The sequence below is a fragment of the Ambystoma mexicanum genome, chromosome 7q, assembly GCF_040938575.1.
Source record: "Ambystoma mexicanum isolate Mex_15411 chromosome 7q, UKY_AmexF1_1, whole genome shotgun sequence".
Classification (NCBI taxonomy): Eukaryota; Metazoa; Chordata; class Amphibia; order Caudata; family Ambystomatidae; genus Ambystoma; species Ambystoma mexicanum.
Window position 1 is genome coordinate 612,723,712 of NC_090941.1, and position 26,007 is coordinate 612,749,718.

A 26,007-nucleotide genomic window follows, 5' to 3' on the forward strand; every position below is an offset into this window, starting at 1 on the left:
AACAATGTAATCCCTTTTTCTCTGGCAATTCACACCCTGCCCCCCCTATGCAATGTAAGAAATGGAAGGAGGAGCACACAGTTCTCAGGAATGCAATCAAATACAATACGAATTCAGTTCCCCCCCAGCAAGCTTAGAGGAAAACAGGTAGAATTTTGAAACACAGGCAAATTACTTTAATGTGGTTTGCAAGGAAGTGAAAAGGTGCTATAATTGATTTTAATTCCCTGCAGGAGGTTCAGGGTGAGTGAGAGATGCTTTAAATCAGTTCAGGTCAGCCCTAACAATGGTTCAGGGATGGTTATTAGGTTGCAAACGAATTTTAGCAGTTCAGGCAAAAAGCGGCTATCTTTTTACAGATGACGAAATCAGGCCAAATTGCGGTAAATTTTGCGAGTGCGTAAATCGCGATTGCGTAAAAGTATAAGGAGTAGGAAGTTGGTTCTAGGTTCGCTAGCCCAAACGGTTCATGAGATACGGACGATTTAATAAAGGTAGATTTTCGGATTTAAAGTAAAACTCAAAATGACAGGTGACAGTTTGCAGCGTTAGGATGACAGATGACAGCTCGCAGCTTTAGAATGACAGATGACAGGATTACTAGGAGGCAGCTCTACTTAGGTTAAAATAGTTTGGATTAGATTATTTTAACTAAGAGATTGGGTTCTGCACAGTTCTGGCGGATACTCACTCCTAATTTTGAAATGAATGGGTCTCGTCACGGATCTGGTCAACTGAACTGGACTTTGGGCGGTTCTGCTCACAGCGTCTGGGTCAGCTCTGCTCTGCTGGTCTAGCCTCTCTGGATACAGCGGCCTCTGGTTCTGCATACTGCTCTGCTTTCCGGTCCGAGTCAAGTGGATTCTGGATGTAACACTGCTTTCTGGGTACTGGCAAAAGTTCTTGGCAACGAATTCAAACAGCTCGCCCGGCTGTTGAATAGTTTGCAAAAGATTTTGAGGCCTGCTGACAAATACTTTTGCTTGCAGTGGGCCTTCTTGGTTCAAAGTTCTGTAGTCTCTGTTTAGCTTGGAAGTCTAAGTGTTGGATCTCTGGATGTGAAGTCGTCGGTCAGCATGCTCCACAGCAAATGGAATTGAATGTCTCTACCTGTCCCAGCAGTCTCTTTTTATGTGTTTTGGAAGTGGGTGTGTGCGTGGCATAACTGAGCCTGCCCCTGTCTACTTGTCATTGGCCCAATTCTCCCCTCTCCCATGATTGGGGGAAGGAAATGGATTGTCATCATGATGAGGTCTGTTTATGGGTCAGAGGATCCTCCCCTGGTCAATTTGCCCACAAATCTATATTTGATTCAAATACATATTTCCCAGATACACAATTTGTTGAAATTACATGTACACATTATATATTCCTTGTGGTCCATGCTTGTCCGCCTCTGATCTTCCTGGGGGCTTGCATTATGGTTTACCAATATCGGACATTTACCAAAAATTACACACATGTGCGCAGGAGTACAGACATTAATTGATGAAGTGTCAGATTTTTAACATGCAGACATTTGGAGTAAGACCCTATTTTCTGCAAGCAACCCCCCAGAATACACCACAGGGTCATAACACCTCTTAAAACGTGCACAGAAAAATCACAAAAATAATGATATTACTTATATAATTCTGACAAGTCTGCACTATGAGTTATCTATCTTTTTAAAATTATGCCCTGGTCAAACAGGGGTGTGGCTTCCCACATCACATGGTGGAATAACTGGTTTATCCACTTCCCCCAAGCTCAGCTGGCTCTAACAGGCACTTCTCCTCCCACTTCTCCCAAGAGGAAGCCACTTTACGGCCCCCCCCAATATAACATTTGCCTGACAAGGCTTTGTGTAACCTCCTGCAGGTGCCCCTCCCCTAATCTAATCAGAGAGGTGTCAACTCCTTTTGGTGGGGAAGCAGGATGCAGCTAGGCCTGGGAAGAGTGGCTGAGCAGGTTTCTCCTGTCGGGGGTAGTTGTCAGCCAGAATTCAGCTAAATGTCACTTTAGTTCCCAGTTTAACTCAATCTTACAATTTTTACATATACATTAAATAATTACTTCCTTCAAGTCATTTCAGAATATAGTTTTACATTGTGTCCACCTCTTAGCAAGTCTTTCCTTGGCCTGGTTTGGGTTCCTCTCTTCAGTTTTACACAAAAGTCTGGTGGTTTTAAAACGCCGGCTTTCTGATAGTGGTGAGTACCGGTATTGCATCAATTTTTGGGATCTGTCTTGAATTACTGCATTTCAATAGAGTGGTCTTTTGCTTGATAGTATAGGACCCTTGCTTAACATTGTTTTGATGGCATCCTTACAGTAGAGTGGTGATGTGGAACCCCCCACAAGAAGGTTGTATCTTTGGAGTGGTCTTGTGCCAACTGCGCAGTTCTCCTGGATTCTGGCGTGAATGTGGGCGGCGATAGCTCATCCCCACATCCACCCAGTCTATGGATTTAGTTTGTTCTGGGATAGAATAATGGGCAGCGACAGCTCATCCCCACATCTACCAAGTCTAAGGATTCAACATGGGTCAAAACCCTTGACAGACACTGCAGTTTGTAGTGGTAGGATCTGCGTTAGCTGTGTCAGAGTAGACCTTCATGGCACTTCCTTCAAGGAAGGAAGTGATCCTGGATGCTGATTGATTAGAGAAATGGGCTGCATGGGTGTGGTGGGTGGTGAGTGTTTGGTGATCTACCAGGTCAAAATCAGCTGATAAATCGAGGAGGAGGAGCAAGGCAGGTTTGCCTTTGTCCATGATCTGTGAGATTTGATTTTATAGGTCTAATAAGGCGGATTCTGTTCCATGCCCGACACTTTGAAATTCGGAACGCCCAGTCCCCCTTTCTCCATAGGCAATTGAAGCTTCCATAACTTAAGTCGTGGTGGTTTATCATCCCAAAGAAACGACTGCAGAAAGCCATCAATTTTCTTCCAATAAAACTGACTTATCTTCATAGGAAGCATACCCAGTATGTAATTAACTTTTGGAACCGCATTCATTTTTAGAGCGTTCACTTTGCCCTAGAGCGATAAACGTAACAAAGACCATCTCTGAATATTAATTTTCAGATCTCTACACACCTCAATCATGTTTTCTCCCGCCATATCATCAACCACTCGTGTCAGCCAAACACCCAGGTATTTTAATCTTTTGTCGCACCACTGAAAACCCCATTCAGACACGAAACGCTTATCACAATATTGCGTAATCAGTAAGACCTCAGACTTAGACCAATTAACCTGGTATCCAGCTACATCATGAAACCTGCATATTAGGCTTAACAAGGCAGGTAATGAAACCGCCAAATCTCGCAATACTAGCAGCAAATCGTCCGCATATAACCATACCTTTTGTTCAACTCCATGAAAGGTTAGACCTCGTACCTCAACATCACACATCAAAGCAACTGGCAACGGCTCGATGGCTAAAACAAATAATAGAGGAGACAGTGGGCACCCCTGCCTTGTACCCCTCTGTAACTCAAAAGAATCAGACATTTGTCCATTAGTTTTGACACTGGCCATTGAACAAGCATATAACAGGGCAATACAGGAAAATAAGTCCTCACCCAAGTTCATAGCACGCAAGACTGAAAAAAGATATTGCCAATTAACCCGGTCAAATGCTTTTTCAGAGTCTAGCGAGAACACTGCAACATCCTCCTCCGAGCCATGCGCCTGTGTCATCATCATCAACAGGTTTCTAATATTACTAGAAGTCCTACAACCTTGAATAAAACCTGATTGGTCAGTGTGCCCTAGCTTCACTAGTAAGTGTTCAATACGTATGGGCAACAATTTCGCTAATATTTTGTTGTCCGTATTTATTAAGCTTATTGGACGATAATTAGACATCGAGCAGCTGTCTATACCCTTATTTAAAAAACAGATATAGAGGAATGATTGGTAGAAGTTGGTAACAGGCCCACCTCTTTAGATTCAGCAAACATATCCCGCAATAACTCCACTGCCGAATCTGGTAAAATCTTATAAAATTCAGCCGGCAATCCACCCGGCCCTGGAGTTTTGCCTGAATTTAGCCTTCCAATGACAAACTTAATCTCTTCAATAGTCACTTCCTTATTTAGAAGTGATTTTTCCAATTCTGTAACCTTCAGGACCTCTAAACCATCCAGAAAAGTACCCCCAAGACCACTGATACCAGACTCATTTTGATACGGCTTCATATAGTATTCTTTGAAAGCTATATTAATCTCATTAGGGTCAATGTTACCAGACCATTCATCCCCATTATAGAGGTTATTGCCCCTTCTGATTGTTGTTGTCGTAGCCTATAGGCTAGCCAACGGTCGCATTTTTCCCCATATTCAAAATACGAGCACCTTAACCTGTACAAGTCCTTTTCAGATTTCACTGTTAAAACGTCATTCAATTCTCTCTGTAACTTTCTAAGTATTGATCTCTTGTCAGTATTATTTGGGTCACTTATCAAATCATTCGAAATTGCTTTAATGCGTTCGTCCACATCCCATCTCACTCTTTCCAAGCTCTTCCTCTAGCTACTAGACAATCCCAACAATAGACCACTCATTGTACATTTGAAGGCCTCCCAAACTGTCTTAACACTAAGCCGATCTGTTCTGTTTTCTGCCACAAAATGTTCAGCCTCGGATCCAATTTTAGCCACCATTGTTTCATCTTGCAGAATAGAGATATTCACAAAACGCCCTGCGAGTATCAAACTCCAGTTTTAAATTCAAAAACACTGGTGCATGGTCTGTAACTGCAATACTGCCAATCCCACAACTCGATAGGTTTGCTGTCATCGAGCCAGCCATGAGGAACATGTCAATACACGAGTGTGTATTGTGAGAGCCAGAAAAAAAGTGTATTCTCTCAAATCTGGATTTCGTAGTCTCCAACAATCCTTCAAGTCAAACTCAGATACAAGTGACTGAAATTAACAAAAAGTAGGATCTCTCCTCTGATGCATACGTGGCCCACTACGACCTAAGGCTGGGTCAAAAGTCAAATTGAAATCACCCCCCAGAATAATATTAGGGAAATCAAAATCTAAAAAAAGCACCATCAACCACCGAGGGAGCATAAATGTTACAAAGAACTGACTTAACCCCCTGAATGTCTACATGAAGTATAAAAGTCACCCACCCACCGCCTCTGCAATTTATTGATCTCTTCTTTCAACAAATGTGTTTCTTGTAGGAAATAAATGTCATTATGCATATCATCCAAATAATTAAAAACCTTTTGTCGTTTGACTGGGTTATTAATACCATTCATGTTCCAAGAGGAGACAGACAAAAGAGCCCCCTTGCCTGAATACATCACAAGGATTTGTACCAGATACTGAAAAAAGATCACTAGTTCAATTATTCTGCATGCACTTGAAAAACTCCTCCACACCCGCTGAAACAGAAGTTCGAATCCAACGTCAACAAGAACTAAATACCCCAAAAACCCTGGCACCCCTCCCAACTCCACATAAGAATTCATGTATAGCACTCCCAACCATCATGCCCACAACAGGATACATGAAGTATTCTACCAATTTGAACCCAGCCTACAAACATTCCACCAGAACTCACATTCACAAGACACAAATAGAAAGTAATATGAAGCTGTTTTGCTTGTCCTCAAAACATCTCATCACATACTGCTCTTCAACAGTTAACAAGCTATACGTAGGGAAATAAAGGAATTATTGCAAGCATTGTCAGCACGTATGTGCCTATTGGATCCCAGCTGATCATTAATCAACCTAGAAGACTGTGGTAATCCTTCCATCTAGTCATCAAGCAGGATCATGACCAATTCATGTAATTTGGTTAACCCGGCACGTCCCCAACCTATCCCACTCCGTTCTTTTACAATACACATTGGTGTTTTCACAGGTGATAACAACAGATTTCTTTTGGAACATACCAGAATTTAGACGTCATAATAGCGCAGAAACGAAATGCATAATATGGCTATAGAATTACTAGAAACCCACCAGGATTATATACCAAACCTCACAACACGAATGAAGGGGGAAGGCAGGTGAGCTGTACTACACCCTTGAATCATAAATTTCGAATTTGTCGACACCCCCAAAACATTCCAAGCATCCCTGCCTTCCCTGGAGCTCCTCACCATACATCACAATACGGCCTGATGTATATATGCCTTTCAAATGCAAGGCACGATGTAAAGGGCAGAATGCAATCAATGTGTAAGCAGTCATAAAGTGACCTGTAAACACATGAGGAGAGAGGGACAAAACTGCACCAGAACACGCACCCACTCCAAGCGCCCTGAGAATTGCAAACCCTTAACACCCAGCCTGAAAACCAGAAGGGAGGAGGAACACAAGTGCGACAAATCAACAGATGCCAAAAACAAACCCCTCAAAAAACAAAAAACAAAAAAAAATGCAGTGAAAATTCCACTAGCGTTAACTCAACCTGTAAGTATCCATACATTTCAATCCAGCCATGTGTGTGAGAAAAGTTGATAAACATCAGTCATCGAATAAACAAACACAATAGGAAATGGGAATCCACTAGAAATCACAAGGAAAGTGCATTTTAAAGCCTCTCTGACATCGCTCCTCCCTAGTAGTTCACAGACAAATGATGTTGTGCAATTGAATCCTGCCTCATCCGTTGTACTATTTGAAATTCACCAGAATTCGAATGTCTGAAAAGCTCATAATAATGTGACCGTAGAGTTGTTGAAAACCATCCAGGAACATTTATCAAAACATGCCAATAGCTAGAAACGCTCCAGACATCACGAGTTGAGACATGAGCAGATGCCGTATTACTCACATAAATGGACCACATACCGCGAGGTAGAACCTCGATCCCCGTCTTTCCCAATTCATAAAGCTTGAAGTAGAAGAGGACGGCTAGAGGCGGCTTCCGGCACCCGCACTGCAGTGCTGATAGTTCTTTTCCTGCATCCAAGAGTGGGGCCTCTTTGCATGCAAGCCCGCTCCACCTCCACAAAGGGAGTCAGCTCATACATCACACACTGCGTAACGTAGCTTATTGGTAGAATAATTCTGGTCAGCTGATCAGACCAGGGTAATTTCTTTGGGTGAATGTTTTTCCTGTTGCTCGTGTCGGATCAAAATTCCAAGGTAAACAAACAAACAAAAGAAACGTTTAACTGTCCAGCACAGCCAGTGCCATTTTGTTGAAATTGAACAGCAAATAATGTATAGAATTTTGAAATGTAGCCAACACAATAAATCAATCCGAAATTGTAGCACGCAAGTCCCAGAGACTCTCAAGCCATAAAAATGCCTCTTTAGGATCAGAGGTGACTTTTTCTCCTTCAGGCAACATGACAGTCATTGCATTAAATCTGTTTAAGAAAGCCTTTACCTGAAGGTTCTTTGCCAACTCCTTCACCCCCTGTACATTTCTCCTGGCTGCCATGAATTCCTTAGGGAAGTCTGGATAGACATAGATTGCCTTTCCTTTGAAGACAACAGATTCTTTATCCCTTGCTGCACGCAATATAATTTCCTTCTTTCTTGTGAGGACAAAGGACACAAGTATGTGTCTTGGCTTAGAGCCTGGCAGTTTGCTAATCCGATAAGCATGGTCAAAATCACCGTGCTTAAAGGAATCAATACCATAGCAGTCCTTAAATATACTCAAAATTAACGGTATCAGACATTCATTTCTGGGTTCAGAATTTTCTTCAATTCCAATCAGTCTTACCATTTCTTTCCCACAGCTTCATGTCCATTTCCATACGTTTGTCCTTCTCACATTGGAGGTCTGTCTTCAAGATGTTGTAAACCCTGTAACTACCTGCCATCTCTGAACTCATAGTGATAGACTTCTTCTCCAAATCCTCCACCCTAACATCCAGATAGGAAACCTTTGAGTTCAGCTAAGCCAAGATGGTTTTGACCTCTACCATGTCCAGGGCCACCTGCCTCAGAAGTTTATAAATTCCCTGACTGCTAGGATTATCTTCATCCATCTCCAATAGTTGTTTCTGTTTTTTAGAAATTGGGTTTTCCGGTTCTTGGATCTTTTTCTTGGAATTCATAATCAGTAATAAAATAGCTTGTCGTCTGAGGGTGGATTTCTTCTGCAGCCTCTCACCTGCTTGCAGGACCTTTGAAGCCATTAAAGGCTCGAGAAGGGCACCTGCCAAAGGCGGCTGATGATGCTAAAGAGCCATGGGTTGGTCTGGGGATTACTGAAAAAAAGCTGGCTGTAATAATACAAGGCAGCAAGGGCTTTTTTTAAATAATAATGTCAAGTATATGCACAGTGCTTCAGGCCTTGTTCATCCAGCCTCTGAGTGCTGTCACAAACATGGTTGCTTAATGATTAATGACACTCAATGTATCCACCTCAGAAGGATAAAGGGCTAATTCGGCCCTTTGAAGATTTGGTTCCATGTGTTAAAATCGAGGCAAAAATGGCCGTTTACACAAAGAAATTGCGGCAAAAAGGCTGTGGTTTTGCTGCCGCAATCCATGTAAAGGAAGCAGAGGACACCCCCGCAACCCCCGGACCCATTATACCATTTAAGGGGTGTGGGGGACACCCCTGCAACCTCTGCGCCCCTTAAATGGTATAATGGGGTACACCTTTGCGGGGTCAAACCACAGCATTTTTGCAGCGATTTTTTGTAAAGGCAACATTTTTGCTGCAATTTTATTACTGCATACCGAAGATTGGGACTTGCGGCCTAGCTGGATGGCTTCCATGACAGGGGTGCACCGTTAATGTGTGTGCCATCACCCCAGTCGGCTGGACGAAAGTAGTTAGGTAGCAGCCAGTACTTAGCAAGCAGAAGGAGAAGAAACGCGCGTGCTGACAGTATCACAGATAGAAAAATAAGACTCGTGAAGGGTGACCTCCAAAAGACCCAGCAGTTATTCAATCCAAACTTGAGCCCACCCTGAAACCAGATCTTATGCATTTATGTTTTAAGTGACATAAAAAAGTGCACAAGAAAATAAACCTGTACACTGGAAACAAAAGAGACTTCAAAAGAGAAAATTAAGCCATAAAAAAGACACATCATTCACCCTACTACACATTATTCTTTTCATGGACAAAGATGGACATGATGGGTGATCTCCACAGAGAGTATTATGGTCATATTCAAGGGAGTGCTGAAAAGACACTAGTTTTACACAAGTAACTGTACAGTGTTCCACAAGCTGGTGAAAAGAAGAGTTACACCTAACAATGACCCCTTTCCTACTATGTAATAAGGCTAAAGACCAAGACATTGATATATAACAACTGTTATTACAGCGCTTAGAAGTGGAAGGAATCTGACACAAAGCACTATATGAAACATAATAATAATGACCATTGACAATTGATAAGTTTGATACAGAGATAAATGCATACAGGCTAGCAGAATTCTCATCCTAGACTCCACAGTTGCCTTTTCTAAAGGTAATAGAGAAGACAAGAGAGACAAATGAACGGATTGAAGGTGTACCTTTCCTATTGCCCCATCTTTGCTGAGGTGCCCATAAATCCAATCCCACTGAAAAGAGATGTTTTAGCCAATTTTACTCCCCTGAAAACAGGCAAAAATGTCCTTTAAAAAGAGAGTAAAGAATAGTCTCAACCAAAGAACTAGAAGCTATGGACACATAAGAGCCTGCCTTCTGATTCCACACACACAGCTCCACTCACATGTTTTTAACAGTCGTACCAGCAGGGAAGTGCCACAGGAAGGAGCACTAATATTATTACTGCCTGATCTTAAGAGGAACTGTAAGGAAAAAATACGTTTTCACTTGCATGAATTAATAGGTGTAAAGAAGTATGGATTAAACTGTGTGGGCATTTACAGGTGTTGATGTCACTGCGATTGGCCCAATTACATCAGCTGCAGGCCCCACATGTTAGACAACCCTGACTACGCCTCTGTCATGGGGCCAGCTATATATGGAATTTATAAAGGGCGAACATCGGACTCGAGCACTGTGCATATGGGGCTCACTCCAGCGGTGCCATCATGCATGAACACGGTATCTGAAGCAGCAGATGAAACCTGGAATGCAAGCTACTGATTCTAATGACCACCCTAACGTGTCACGAAGGGCTCTATGTTCATTCATCCCGTTATTTTTTGCCAAAAAAATGCATCAAATGTATTTATTTTTTTCTTATTTATGGGGGTCCTCCCCAAATTCCCCCTCCCCTATTATTTACTCCACATAACGCACCAAACCCCTTATATGCCCCGCACCGCCATATTTTAGATGGATTTTATCGGCAAAATGTTTTCGGCAAAAAGCGCTGCGAAAACAAAAATGTGCGCTGGATGAACGTCATACCGTCATGAAGGGTTTGGGTGTTTATTGGAAGAGAAGCTGCCCGGCTGCTGGCCCTTAACAATACGATACAAGATGCGCAGAGAGGTTTTCTTCTTCTGTCTTCTTATAATGAAATGGTTATTTGCGCCCGCTAACCTTCTAAGGTTATGCAATAATGATGCTCCTCACGGGACCATTTCAAAAACAAATGTCGTTATCAAACTTAAAGGTCAGATAGCTCAGCAAGTCAAGCGCCTCACTTTTGAGATGTGTGCAATCTGCAGTCACACGTCCGACTCCTGGCCAAACTGACTCAGCCCCTTAACATGAACAAAATTGGGTGGTCTAAACCTATCACTCACAAGCACTATATAGAGACCTATTATTGTTTATCTCAGCAATTATAATTACTAATAATCATCATTACTTATATGTCAATTTATGGTTTAAATGAGGAACTTCCACTGGGACATGTTTTTCGGGGTGCCAGGGTGAAATGTTATGCTGCTTCGAGTTAATGCACATGGTTGCTGGAAGATATCGGAAATCTAAGCCCGCTGAAGATGCCAAGTGTGTCTCAGAAGCAAATCACAGCCCAGTGCCACCTGCATGTCACAGGAACATCCTCATTGGGGTGACGAAAGGGGGACCATTGGAGCAGATGTTTCCAAGGGGGAGGACATTTGGCCTCCATCACACCTTTGAAGCCCCTGCCACCGACTATGCTCTAACAATTTTAAATGGTGGGTAGCGTATTTTGAAAATGTTCATTCTGCATCAGCCTTTCTTTTTTTTCCTATTTTTTGTGACTCTCTGAGACACTCCGCATCAGCGAATCTTACAGAGGTCTTTATTTGCCGTTAATGCCCTATCCCTCCCCACGATTATGCAACACACCCAACTTACCAGAGGAACTGCAAGCAAAAGAACAATGTACGACAATCCATTTTAAGAATAATGACCACGCAGCATCACCCCAAGCGGGCTGACATGTGGTCAACCTTCTCCCGCCTATGGGGCGCTCACGGTCTATTAAAGTAGATTCTCGCTCATGTGACACGCCAGCACTGGGGCGCAATCCTGGGCTGGAAACATAAGATTCTGAATAGCATGGGAGATTGCTCTGTAGTTAAAATTACCTGTTTCTGTTGAATAAACCCTAAAGCTCTTATCCCAGAAGCCGCAGATGAGGATGTAGCGATTGTCTGCAGTGACTACAAAACAGTGCGCGTTGATCTGAATGCTCTGATCCACGAGGTCTGTGATCTGCCGCTTGTTCACACCAGAGTTGTTGGCTGCATGACAAGAGAAAGCATCATGTCTGTCAGCAAGCAAGGCCGCCACCTGTCGCTCAAGCATTCGCAGCTCTGAGGCACATTCCCTGAATGCAAGTTTTACTGTAACATACATCTGTGGAAATTCACACTATAGCAACTAAACACATTGCAAACATGAGTTTGTATGGCACTTTACAATAAAGTATTAAATTAGACAGTGGGTTTGCATCATCCCTGTCAGTCTGAAACAAAATGTTAAAAGTCCAGAAGCAAGTGAGATCAAGAGCGTTATTTCACTGGAGGAACCACAGTATCAGTATTTAGTACATAAAGGAAACAACCATTTTAAAAAATATACAAAGCATATTATGCAATTGGATGTGGCCTCTCTTGCACAGGCTTCATTCACTTGCTGTCAGTGGATAATGTTCTCCAAGTGAAGTTTTTAGTGCTAAAACGGTCTCTGAAATTTTCTCATCGCCAAAACAAGCCAGAGCAATGCTGATCAACAACCGGGAAACATCTTCATTCAGCCAGACTGCCCTAGGGCCCTCGCTATAGTTACTCTATCCCATCATAACCAATCAGGCCTTATCCAGAGGTGCTAGCATCGAAAGAAAAAGACTGCAAACGACCAATGAAGCCATGCAAGGCCACCAGGAGCAATGCTGATCAACAACTGCGAAACATCTTCATTCAGCCAGACTGCCCTAGGGCCCTCACTGGAGTTACTTTATTACATCATAACAAATCAGACCTTCTGAAGAGGTGCTAGCATTGAAAGAACACAAAGACTGCAACCGACCAATGAAGCCATGTAAGGCCATCAGGATCAAGGAGTTCCTCGGCACACTCGTCCCTGAAATCTCCCACCTTATAAATGCATCCAAGTCCCAGAGTATGGTCCCAGATGATCTAAATCAAGACGTTATTATCCCATCACTAAAACAAACTACTGCTGAATTACCGAATGCCACCCAATTGCTCACCTACTACTGGTGAGCCACCTTCTCTCCCCAATCTCTCACCTACTATCAGCGAGCATGACCTTGGAGTGGGAGGTAACTTGACAACTCTCAAGAGCACCTCTGGATCAAAAACATACTCAAAGGCCATCAATCAGGTTTGAAGCAGGTAAGAATGACAGAGTCGCTACTGACATCAATCCGAGAGAGAACTACTAAATTAACAGGATACAGTAAAATAGCTGTTGGACTGTACAGTTCTCGATGTTAGATGCGTATGACACATGACCAAAATTACATATCATGCATCTTTGTAATGGGGTAGGCATTCCAGGAATGGCCCTAGAATAGTACAAATAATTGCTTTTACATCAAAGCCCAAAAGTCAGAATTACCATATCAACTTCTAACATCACAAGGGTCACTTGTGGGCGTCCACAGGGATTTCTTCTATCGTCACTGCTGTTCAATGTTTGCATTAACCTGCTTGTCTAAGCACAATGCGCCTCGCGACTTTCAGTTTCAAACACAGGCAGACAACACTAGATTCATCTTGAACTCAAAGGTGGTTCAGGGCATAAGACCCCCCCATCCGCAAATTTATGGAACATACACATCATTCAATGAAGGAGACATTTCTTGATCTAAACGGCTAATAAACAGAGGTGCTAATACGTGGTTGTGGCCTTCCATTGGTTAGTTTCAGCAGCTGAAAGAGGTTGCCCCGACATGGTTCTAAGCCAGCAACCTAACATTTTGTTCGACTCTAAATCTAGGACAACACTGTAATCAAGAGCCTGAACGACCAGTTTATTATCCTCAAGAAGCTACTCTCACTATTCTGAGCACTGATGATCAAACAGAAGTGTATATTGCCAAGGTTAGACTACTCTAATGTTAGGAACCTAATCCATAAACGAATAACAAGGCAGCAAGAGCATATCCTAACCTCAAGATACATGGCAATATAACTGGCTGCTATTGGACAAAAGATGAACATTCAAGCCATCACGTACAAAATACATGGCCTTCATGGGCAAGCACTGAATTAAATGAAAAAATAACAATAAAAAAAAAACATAGCCTCTTAGAAGCTGCCATCCTGTAAGGACAAAACCATTAACGTGAACGAGAAAGAAATGTGGTTGAAGAACACTATGAGCAATGAAATGCAAGCTCTGGAACAACCTTTTCAGTTTTCTAATTTCCCATGCAAAGCTTACAATTCCCATCCTTCTATGGACTGAGGTAAAGAGACAAGCAGCCCCCACCTTCCTTATGAGTGAGCGGGCGGGCCTCTTCATCCTTAATATAACACCCTTAACATACCCTCTCCTAAATTGACATAGCTCCTACTGGACTAATATAGCCCTTTGAAAGCATTGGTGGAGTGGCAGGTCAGCGATATGCTAAACCAATGAAATAAGAAGACTCACTGCTTTTATTTATATGTTTTATAAAGAGCTGATTCATCCCAAGGGTGTTTCATTGCTTTACAGCTAACAAAGCAAATGAAATAGGAGTGAAATCCTATGCTTACAATTGACCATTACAACAGAGAATTGAGGGTATCAGAGAAAGCAGGTTAGACAAAGTGGCTAAATTAAAAAAGGAGAATATGAGGTTACTGAATTTGTCCTTTATGTGGTATAGTGTTAACAGAGCAATGTCTTGGGTATTTGCCAGAGGTTTATGATTAATTGTAAACCTTCCAGCCCTCACCTCATTGTTTTGCTTTGTCACCCCGAGTGGGATGGGTATGCCCAGACGTGAGTCCCGTGCCTGCTGGACATGGAGATCCAAGCTACAACTCACTGAGGAGGCCCAATTAGGCCAAACATGTCTGGGTTTTTTGTGGTCTTGTGCAGAAGAGATGTGACCTAGCAGTTTGGGCTGGACTGCCCTTTTGTCGGTGGGACCAAGCTTGATTTGCATATGGTCTTTTCACTTTCTTGTTTTGCAGGCGAAGACGAATGGTCTGTGGGGTTTCCCAGAGCAATTGCCAGAGGTTTATCATTAATTCTAAACCTTCCAGCCATCGCCTCTTTTTTTTTCGTGTCCTCACGTTGCCTGTCCAATGCTTTGAGCCAGTGGTATGGCACTGTTATAGGAACCACACAGAAGTTCAGTAAAAAAGCCTCAAATTGTATCTTATAGGTCTTGCCTCATTGGCCGCACAGTCGTCTCTAACATTTTCCCCTCATAGTCTCTTTCTGAAGCAAGAGCCGGTGCCAGAGCTACTCTGAGATTTGTGTCTGAAGAATTTCCAATTATAGGACGTGTGGGGTGACAAATCACAATTGAAAGGGTTTCTCCATAATATCAGGTGGTTTGGATTATGGTGTATTAAACAAGTAACACACATAAGCATCCAGGAGTAAAGTCCAGATGATCCCATGATGTAGGAAGAAAGGCATTCACTACGCACACGGCATGAAATAGCCAACATAATTTGGAACAGGCTTGTTAAACCCTGGGATAGCCCAATTTATCCATTATGATGGAAGTTTGTCAATACAGCCTACAAGGTGTTAATGCATAGGGTCCAGCTGTGAATCTGTGGGAGGCATTGGATGGATATAGTGGGAGGCATTGGATGGATATAGAGTAAGACCTGACAGATGGAATCACTATGCCATAGTGAGTAGCCCAGAAGGGTAAAGGCCAGGATAGCCATTGTGGGAGGTGTGTACTGTGACAAACAGGACAGAACAACAGCAAAGATCACACACTGGCAGCAATTCAACTAAAATGCTGAAAAACAATAACAGCAACATTGGAAATGCCAGGTCAAAATAGGCCTTTTTCATCAGTGCTTTGTTTCCAGAGGGTAAATAGCTATGTCTTTGTTAGCATAATTGGTAATGTATGTCTTTGCAACTAGCATAGCACCATAGGGCACTGTCCGCACTTTCGGGAAGGCAACCGTATCATAATGAAAACCAGGATTCAATGTGCTGTGCTGCGGGAGGGGCAAAGCACAGCTTCTGGGGGTAATTCAGTGAAAGTAGCAAACCTGAGGCAGCTGAGCACAGGAAGGAAACTGTCCATTCAGGCAAGGGAAAAGAAAGCCAAGAGCTGAGGGATGACAAAGATGCAAGTTAAAGAACAGGGAGGTTCTCACCCCTTTAATGGAAATCCACACAGTTATTTAAAAATGGATGTCCGAAAACACATCTGAAAAATGTACAGCCTCAAATGTTTAAAAAGATTCAAAATTCCTCGTTGATGATAATACAATATCTAGAAGTATAGATGGGTAACTGACAAATACGCCGATATATCTCACTGTGGGGTTCAGAGAGAAATCGGATAGTCAACGAGATGGAAGCTCGAGTTGTCTATGTTATCAATTGGATCCCTGAGGTGAAATGCATCCCGTAGTTGAAAGCTGCCTATCTCTCATCATATGTTGCACCCCTTTTCCAACCTCTGCGCTGAAGAGTGTGCAACATGGAGGCAATAGGGACTGATTATATACTAAATAAAAAATATGATGGGCCCAATTAAGAGTATGGCGGTGTGGGGAAAAATTTAGTTAATGTTGTGGCAATTCCTTTACCACCAAATTCTCACACCACTGAACTCTAACTGTGGTGTCAAAGTGGAAGAATTGCATCCATCGATTGCTGGAGCTTTATACTCCACTTTACCTCTAAAACATGGAAAATTTACTGTTGACGGTATTAATGCCAGCAGTAAATCCTAAAAAGTGGCCTCCAGGAACGGGGATCAACCTTGCCATTCAGCCAATTATAATCAGGCGTATTTACTGTGGTTGTGAGTTGCAGAAACATTAAATGAGTGTGATGGTATTTCCAGAGGAAGCACGCCAAACTTGTGAGGAGGCCCAACTTTTCCATTCCCTTCACAGTACATTAAAAAGGAACAATTACATACCTGGCAGGAACAACGCTGTATTTAACCCTGGTGTGATGTCATAGCAGTTAATTATGACTTACACAATTCTCTGCTATGACACCACACCAGAGAGGTACAACATCTGGAAATGAGAATAGTTGCTGAAGCCATACACAACAATCTCGATCTGAAAAAAACAAACATGCCCAGAAGTAAACAGGAGCTAGCGTGGGCACACCAAGGCCAGCACATTAATTCCAAGTCCCTCATTATTTCCCCTAATGCATCATACTCGGTATTTGCAAGGTGTGCTCATATTCATGGGACAACTTTGTCTTGCCATAATTATGCATTTCATGGGGTGGGACATCACACATTTCTGCCCACTCCACTGGGCAGAACATTGACTACATTAGCAAACGCCAGGCCGGACATGACTGTTCATGGCTGTGTTCCTTCATGCACCTTGCTATGCATGATCTCAGAATTAAATTGGTGGAGCAAATGCAGGGCCTTTATGACTGCTTTGCAGTTGCTTATGTGTGCGAAGATACACCACTGAACTGATCTGTCTGTAGATTAATTGTACCTTCATTCTAGCAATAGAGAAATGTAGTTCGAGATATCCTTTAGGTTCCTTTCTTTGTAACACTCTGATCACAGGGGTTGCTTGTGGTCGCCTGCAGAATATATGTGACCAAGCAGGTTTGGTTGGAATTCCGCTTTTGTAGCAGGACCAATCCTGATTTACATCTGGTCTCTCCACTTCTGTAACGGCAAGACAGGCTGAAAACTGACCATCTGGGTGGGTTGCCCTGGGTAATTGTCAGTGATTAAGATTAATTAATAACCTGTCTGCCATCAACGTTCATATTTTCTACTGCCACCCTAAGTGGGACAATAATACTCAGATTTGGGTGCTGAGGATGCTGTGCCTATAGATCCTATAGATCCAAGCTACACCTCCGTGATAATGCTCATGGGGCCTGAATAAAATTTGGGATTCCTTGTGGTCTTGTGCGGAGGGATGTGGCACAGCAGTTAGGGCTGGACTCGCTCTGTCTGGGTGGGATCAAGCCTGATCTGCACATGGTATTCTCTTTCTGTAATTCCAAAGCTGGCTCAAGAATGATGGCTTGGAGGGTTGACCAGCGCCATAGGATGGATTTAAACCTTCCTGTGTTGCACAGGATCTAGTTCCTTTGCATTAAAAGGGCAGCTTGTAATAAGTTGCTTTGATAGATGAACATATTAAATATTGCCAGTATTCTGTAGGCATCTTTCACCAAATTACAAATCTCGAGATGCTGTGAAAAACATACTATTACATGCAACAACACATTGAGGTGAATTTCATCTCGATGAAGGTCGATTATAATTTTAAGCCAGAAGTTTTCCTTTTGTGTAAGGTATATATTCAGAGGCCACATGTCCAGATCTATCATCAGACAAAGAATGTATCCATAAACAGCGCTCAATTAATGTTATGCCCCATTCATATCCACATTCCCCCCCACCGTACCAATCAGCGGATCCATTTCAATTGGGAGATGATGGGATTGATCCAAGGAATATCCTGGGGCTCCCCGGAGGCCTGCAAAACAACAAATGAGAGTAAAGATATGGTAGCAATATACTTGTAGAGTTTTTCAAACTGTTCCATGCTAAGCGGTTAAGCCATAATTACAGACACAAAGTGCAGTACAGCCGTTGACACTGGATATGCCTGCAAAGAGACCAAACCTGTTCCTTTGTAACCTAATGAGCCAACCCAAGAGTTGCATACATAATTCTCAGATGGCAACATGTTATTATCAGATGTACTGTGGAAAATGATCGATTGAACCCCATGAAAGGTGCTGGGAGACATTTCCTTTTTTTAATACAATTTAATACCTAGCAGTTGGCATAAAGCGTTTTAATGGCACAGGGCCCAACCTTGTATTGGGTTATTAGAATTCCACGTCTGACCCCAGTTGGTAATTCAGACTCAGGAGGAAGACACAGTGGCACTGTAACTGACTCTTTTCAAACAAAACCTGCACTTACCCTAATAGGTTTTGGTCCTATCCTATAAAGAAAACCACAAAATGGTGCTTGTCAGAATCTAGTTACAAACCACGAAGTCCTCTATCCAGAATCCTATCTTAGCCTGAATGTTGTTCCCAACACAAAAGAAATAGAAATCCAACAAAGGTATAGAGAGGCCTATGGCCCTAATGAGTTAATGGTGGCTCGTTTCTGCCCCTCTCCCCTGGGGGCTTTCTCAATGAGGCTCCTGGCCCCAGGAATACACTTCCAACAAATAGCCTTGAGCGTCTCTTGTTCCTGTCACGGCAGCTTAGGATCTCACTACCCTCTCTCCATTTTGGGGGTGTTTTTCTCTCACCCAGTCTTGGGGATTTCTCTCACTCCTGCCCCATCCTACCCATGGGGGGGTTTCATTCCATTCAGTCAAGCCTGGGACCTTATCTTTCCCACACCACCTAGGGGTCTTTTCTCTCACATCCCATTTTGGGGCTCTACTTTGTTCACTGCCACATTGTGGTCTTGTCGCTTTTTCACAGTCTTGGGGCTCCAATAGGTTCTCCCCGCTTGGAGCCCTTTCTCACCCCAGCTTGGGGTCCTGTGTTTACAGTGAGAAACATGATGGTATTCTTCCACCCACTCCTTATGGATCTTCCATTCAGGTGGCCAGGGAAGGGCCATCGTTTTTGGATCCCAACCCTTGGGGTAGACAAGCGAGGAAGGATCACCTGAGTGGAGGGTTACAAGGGATTGAGAGGAGGATACCGAAGGGCAAGATGTGGTATTCCCCAGTCCCAAAAATATCCCAATTGACTCTCCCCTCAGCCTTTGTGGGGGATCTCCAATCTTGCCCTCCCCATTTCCAAAAAATACTGAGATGTGGAAGAGGTGACTAAGATCAGTGAAGATTACCCATAGGAAAAACATGGGGAAAACAAGAGAAACTTACCCTAGAAAAAACTCAAGCTGTCCCACTAATAGAGTCAGGCAGGGTCATGCATTTAATAGTGACCATTTACACCTGACTCCACTGTTTTTTTTCCTCTATAAAAAGGTGTGGTCTTACAACAATGGATGAGCGAGCTGGAGAGGCATTTTGGACCAGAGAAGCCACAGAGCTGCAGGAAGGAGGATCCGGAGGAGAGCGGGGTGCTGCGACACTGGCCTGGTGTGTGATGAGGGCTGCAGTGTGGCTGAGGGGATGTGGCTCCTGAGAGCCAGAGCGAGGCAGCTGGGACCCTGCTGGTGGAGTCTGTGCAATTGCTCGTTACTTTGGGCCATGTGCCGGCCCAAGGGTGCATGAGGGACAGGTGGTGAGACCCTGACCTCAAACAAAAAGGATTCCGGAGACACTCTCACCAGCGCTACGACTACTCAGTGAGTATCGCATGAGATTGAGCAACTCGGGAGCGTGCAGGTGGCTGGATTGGCAAAGGAGGAAAAAGCTTGATTTGTGAAACGGCAAAAAGCAAGGACGACAGTTTCAGAAAGAGAAAGTAGAAAGAGAGAAAGCGAGTGAAAGAAAGTAAAAGAAGAGAAATGGTGCGCGACACAGAAATAAAAGACAATAACACAAAGCAATTAAATTTGAAAGAAAGGGCAAGCGGCCCGAATGCACAGTTAAAGCGGACAGAAGCAAAGTAAGAGGAAAGTGCGAGGGCGCACGATAAAGTCAAGAGAGGGCAAGCGGCTCGAAAGTAAAGTGCGGAAAATGCACAGAGAAGGAAAGTGAAAGTTTAAAAGGTGCATGGACGCACAGCAAGGGAAAAAAGTACAAGTGGACATGGCCAAAGACAGAAGTGAGCGAAAGAGAAGGGTGCCAAAAGAATAAAGCAGGGAGGTGCAAGAGGCACAGAAGTATAGAGTGGAAAAGAACAGCACAGCAAAGTGAAAGGAATAAAAGAGTGCACGCATGCAGGACAAGCACCTGAAGATAAAAGGTACAAAGGGAAGTGTGGGTAAGAAATAAAGAGAGGGGCAAATGATCAGAGTGGTTGCGCTTAGGAAAAGCAAAGTGCCTGGCATTTTCAAAAGCCTTTGATTCTACCCCAGGAGAGGATTGTATGTAAGAAAAGCTACAAATAATGAAAAGGTATATTCTGAACAACTGAATTTGTGTTTGGAACTAGACAGCCCTAAGCTTGGGGAAGGGCAATCTGAGAAACCAAAACGGAACTGTGATATATTTTGTTTTTGTGTTGAAAGCTGGAAGAGACCTGAGCTTGGGGAAGGGAATCCTAAGAGGCCCAACCAAGTTGGAGACTTATTTGCTTTCTTTACAGTGTTGAAAGGACTGAAGCGTGGGGAAGGGAATCCCGAGAAGCTTTAAAAGGAACTGTGATACATTTCTCTTGTGGTGTTTGAAATTTGAATACTTTAAGGCTTGGGGAAGGGAGCCCCAAGGAACTCAAAGACACTGGTATTTGAATTCACTGCAAAGACCCTGTGGTGAAGGTCTTGCAAGCGAACGTGTTTGATTAAACTCAGTTTTGTGAGCTTAAAACCCCGCCTGGCAAGAAGGCCACTAGAAACCAACACCAGTTTCCTATTTTTCTGTTCAACTACTATTTTTCATTTTTTACAAAAGACCCCCTAACATATTTTCGTAAAGAGTGAGGGCAAGCATAGGTTTAGACACAGACGGACTAATATTTCACACTTTCAGACATTGACAGCCCTTAAGAACATCATTTGAGGGAACTATACCTTTAGAGTTAGGGCAAGTTGGGTATTACACCAACCCCAAATCTTTAAGAAATAAATGTTTTGAAAATGTATTTACAAGTCTGTCTCTCTTTTGATACCATGCCTGTCTCACATTACCCAGACATCGGGCCTTCCCTCTCTTGCCCCACCTTGGGGGGCAGGTCAGAGCTTGCCTACCCTCCCCCAGTTCCCTGGTGCAATTGCGTACCTCTGATGGCAGTGCTCCTTTGGGAGATTTGAGGAGTTCAGTCTTGAATTCTGCTATCTCCTTGTCAGACTCTGCATCAAGCAGAGCTTGCACCAGTCTTTCTTTGGCTTGCTGTGTCACTACCGTGCCCGTCATTCAGGTCGCCGGATGCGGGCAGCTTGTGCTTTGTATGGCTCTTACTGGCCATGCATTACTGGGTCCGTGCTTCGTCCGGCTCATAGGCCTTCCACTGACCTGGCCGCTATTGGGTCTGACACACCTCATGGATGCCAGCTGTCTCCCGATACGTTCCTGGAAATGGCTCCCCTCTACAGCTGTCGCACCTTCCTCCTGCTTCCGTGCTGATTGGAGCTTAATTGTTCCCCCTTTAAGGGAGTTGTAGACCCACAATTCTCTCGCTCTCAGAGAATACTTTGTACATAAAGGGTCAGAAGCCACATCAGTCACTGATACTCTTACAGGATGCTTCAGGTTTTTATATAGGTTAACACGCATGTAGCCAATAAAGACATTGCGGTCTTGAGAATAGGGAGGATAACTTATCCATTGAAAGTGAACCCCAACTTACAGGAGGACCCCTTAAATATTTTGAGGTACCCCCCCATCATGCTCAAACCAGAGTAAATGCACCCCTCTAGGGAATTAAGACCATGAGTCTATCTTGCAAGAGATAACAAACTTTAATCCTTACAAAGATGAGGATTCGGGGGAATGGCAGAGCTCATCCAAAACTGTTTTTCTTCCTTAAAAGGGATGCTGCAGTTCTTCCTTCTGGCTTGGCTGGGTTCCGTTTGGGACAAGCTACATAACATTATGCTGCCTATGCAGGAATACATTGTCGCTCTTGTTTAGCCTAATTTGCTATGTTATAAACATTCATACATAAACACATCTTCCCGCCATAATACTCTATGTCGTGCATTCAATCTTTTTAATTCTCCATTGGCTTGTGATGGACAGGGAACAGCTGCTGAGTTACCTCGTGCTCTCTGCCAACCTTAGCCTCAGTGACACAACACTGCATGAGCTCTGCGATCCATTTTTAGCACAGACCAAATTGCTTTTTGAAGGAGAGCCTGCTTTGAGATTTTAAAACTAAACAAAATAACATTTACATGGGTTTTCAACTAATGGTTATTTGCACCTTGTATTTAATCATATTTTCATTTAGTGGCTGGCGATGCCTGTATGTGATTATATTTGCATGAAAAAAGGGATTCTCATACCACAGACCATTCTTTTGCAATCTAACTGATCGTTAATGTAAGAAAAGTATTACCACTAACTAACCATACTATACTTTCTGCATATGCACCCTCAAACTCTAAACTAAACACAACCATACCTCTAGCGCACCATAAACCACACACACTTCACAACACCCAAAATTAAAACAACCCATACACAATCACACCTCAATATGGCATGGCGACTACTATCCGAAAACGCACAAACGCTCGGTGACTGGTTTCTCAGAAGCTGCCAACTGCACATTAAAGCTCTCTTGCTCTTCTCCCCCTCAACTCCATTAACAAACCCTGAAAACCTTCCATTACAGATCTGCCAGAGTGCCAAGAGACCAGGTAAGTGGTGACAGTGTGCCATACAGGACCAATTAACATTAACACTTATCAGGTATAATCACTTTTCTAGCTTTATACATATTTGCACTCTGGAGCAAGATTTCACGTCAACAATATACTTGCTTATGTGTACATGGATGATTTATTCTACTACATCATTTTCAGTGAGACTCACTAAAACGCTCCTATATTTTATGAAAGAAAGCCTCTGTCAACCTTGCTATATCTGCCAGTAGATCTCAACTGAATAATGATAATACCATTAATAATATCAGGTTTTTAAGTAACTCTTAATACCAGATTGCTCCTGCTTCTAGGAGCTGTATGAATAGCTGTTATATTAACCAAGTTAATGGTATTCGTATTCAAGCACTAAACCTGTGAACTATCTATCCAGATACATTTGATACAGCTTGGTTGCTCATCCATCCATTTGTTCAAAATGGGAGCAGGTCATGTATGGCCAAAAGCATGCGAGTGAAATCTAAAAAACAAATTTGACTGGGTAAAATGTATACCCTTTCTTTGCTTTTATGGGTGAACGATTCATCCCCATACTCCTTTGAACTTCCACTTTATCTCCACCAAATGCACTTAACCCTGTTCACCACCTTGTGGCTTTTTTCTCCATTTTGAAATTTACTTTAACATTTTTTGAAGGCTTAATGTGAGTTTGGCTCCTTATTGGTTAGTTTGGAGCACAAACCCATTTAAAATGCCCTACAGGAAGAGGGAGTTGAGCAATTTCTTCAGAGCATGAAAGATCTGCAAAGGTTCAACTTCTAGGTCAAAGACAGATATTGTCAGATTGCGAGTGTGTGCACGGGTGAGGGTGTGCATCTGTGTGTCAGAGATAACGTGTGTGTGTGTGTGTGTGTGTGTGCGTGTGTGCGTGTAAGCTAAGTTGAAGGCCCTTGGAACATTTGATTCGATATTGATCAAAAGGGGATTGAATTTGGGGCATTTCCAAAAGACCTGGCACATGGTCAGCCGATTCTTGGTCACAGCACTCCCTTAAACACAGTACAGAAAGGAGGGGAGAAGATCCGTTGCTACCGCAGAGATTATTGGACATTTGTGCACACAATCATTAACCCTTTGGCTGACCTTAAGACAGATATATAGCCAAATGCTCCAACCACAAGGCTGTCAGGACTATACTGCACAGATGATTCCCAATAGGGGTGAAACCAGATTCGTAGTTGTCCTGGCAGCTTTGCAAATGGCTGTCTTGGCTTGATTAAGATATGTCTAAAGTAGCACTTCCCTCTTAGACAAAGACAATTTCCTGGAGAAAAAGGTTTGCATTTGAGCCTATTTGCATACACTCAATGCCTTGCTGTTGTGGCTAAGAACTGGAGGTGAACTTACAGCGATGGCTACTAGGTGGTTTTGTGGAATGTGTGAGTTGGCTCAAATGGACTTTCCTACTTTCACATTTCAAATGAAATATTTTTTTTTTCAAACCTTTTTAAACCCGCCATAACTTTCTTGGTGGGATATATATATATATATCCCATATTGTAATTAACCTAATCTGCCCTTCAGATGCATATGCACCTGTCTCTTGTTAACAGGAAGGAAATGCAAGGGAAGAGTGCACAATGTTGGTGCATACATTCACAAAAAACATTGGAATTCAAGCACCCTAGAATTTAAAATGCCAGCTTTTAATTGTGATCCGCATTCTCACCCAATCAGAAACATTTGATTATGCCTCGAGTCCCTGCTTGTGGGAGAAAAAGAGGAACGTTGTTGTGAATCTCATTCTTGACATCTGCGTAAATAGATGTTATACTGAGACAAAATGCAAGGTTCCCAGAGTTTTCAAACGCTGAGCAAAATTCTTAATAGAGGAAAATACAATTCGTAAATATATCATAATGTGTGTATATAAAAAAGGATACTTTAAACATTGAAGAAGGACCAATTATTCCACCATCAACTCAATAATACACTTCTACTTTGAATCTACAGCTTGAGAAGTAAAAGAGAAAAGGTAAACTGGTTTCTCACCACAGTCATGATAATGTACTTTGGGTATACACATGGCAGAGCCCGGTGGCAGGAATATGTGACAGACAAGAGACTGCAAGCATGGCACTCAAGCGGCACTGCCCTATATGCATGGAACATGTGAACCACAAAAGGAGAAGGAAGGTTTTGATTAAAGTGGCACATGCCATAAAATAATTTTAGAATATGTGCAGTGCAAGTTAATAAAATATGTGTGATAGTCATGGAAAGGTTTCCATATATGTATAAAGCGCTACTATGACACATATGTGTTGTAGTGCATGAGGTTTCTGGGCATAACGCACTCTGGCGTCCAGTTAAGGTGGCGAACCCGGTCTGCTGGCACATTTATGGAATCAACTGTGGCCATTAAATCTTTGGCTATCAGACACTTGCCCTGCTGTATAACGTAATACGAATATAATAGCATGCCTGCAGAGCTTACATGAGTGCAATGTTCGCTGCTATTATATTAACCATATCTTCTTAAGAATGCATGCAGAGGGGGGATCAAGAGATGAGCTTAACAGAGAGATAGAAGCGTCAATTCCGTGTTGTTGTAACCCTCAAGTATGTTGAACTACCAATGGTCTAGATAAATTGGCCATAAAACATGAAATAGACATAAGACCGACCATTGGTTCGAGTGCCTTTTGCAAAACTTTCGTCCCCAGTTTGAATCAAGACTTGGATTGTCTTCCATCAGAAGTCAACAAAAAGGATACTGATGGGAAGGGTGGCAGGAGCAGCTACTTTATAAGTGGTAAAATGCTTAAATGCGTGTTGTCTGCTATATACATGTTGAATATTCGTTTGTTATGTGGTGACTGTTGAGCCCCTTGAGTGATCAGAGGTAACAGGCATCACAGTATCCACTTGTGGAAAAACCACCTCCTTAAGAGTTGGGGAAAAGCACACCAATATAATCTATATGATAATGTAGCCCTGGTTTTATTGCCCTGGCCTGGGTCTTTTGGGTGCATCTTCCCCCCAGGCCAGCAAGGGATGACCCTACCTGAATCACTCCACTCGCCACAGACCAGCAGCAAATGAAGGGGCACTAGAAAACCACCATTACAATGATCGG

At 42.9% G+C, this 26,007-nt stretch overlaps 1 protein-coding gene across 6 annotated transcripts in view; it reads right to left on the bottom strand.

Annotated features, from left to right (window-relative positions):
* The window catches only part of NBEA (neurobeachin), a 2,584,133-nt gene that overhangs the window by 64,001 nt on the left and 2,494,125 nt on the right, over positions 1–26,007 (bottom strand). For all 6 annotated transcript variants that reach the window (XM_069640609.1, XM_069640605.1, XM_069640608.1 and 3 more), the window contains 2 exons: positions 17,902–17,973; positions 11,416–11,571 (listed from right to left, as the gene is read on the bottom strand). In XM_069640609.1, the coding sequence (XP_069496710.1) occupies positions 11,416–11,571; positions 17,902–17,973 (228 nt within the window). The remainder of the gene's footprint in view (positions 1–11,415; positions 11,572–17,901; positions 17,974–26,007) is intronic.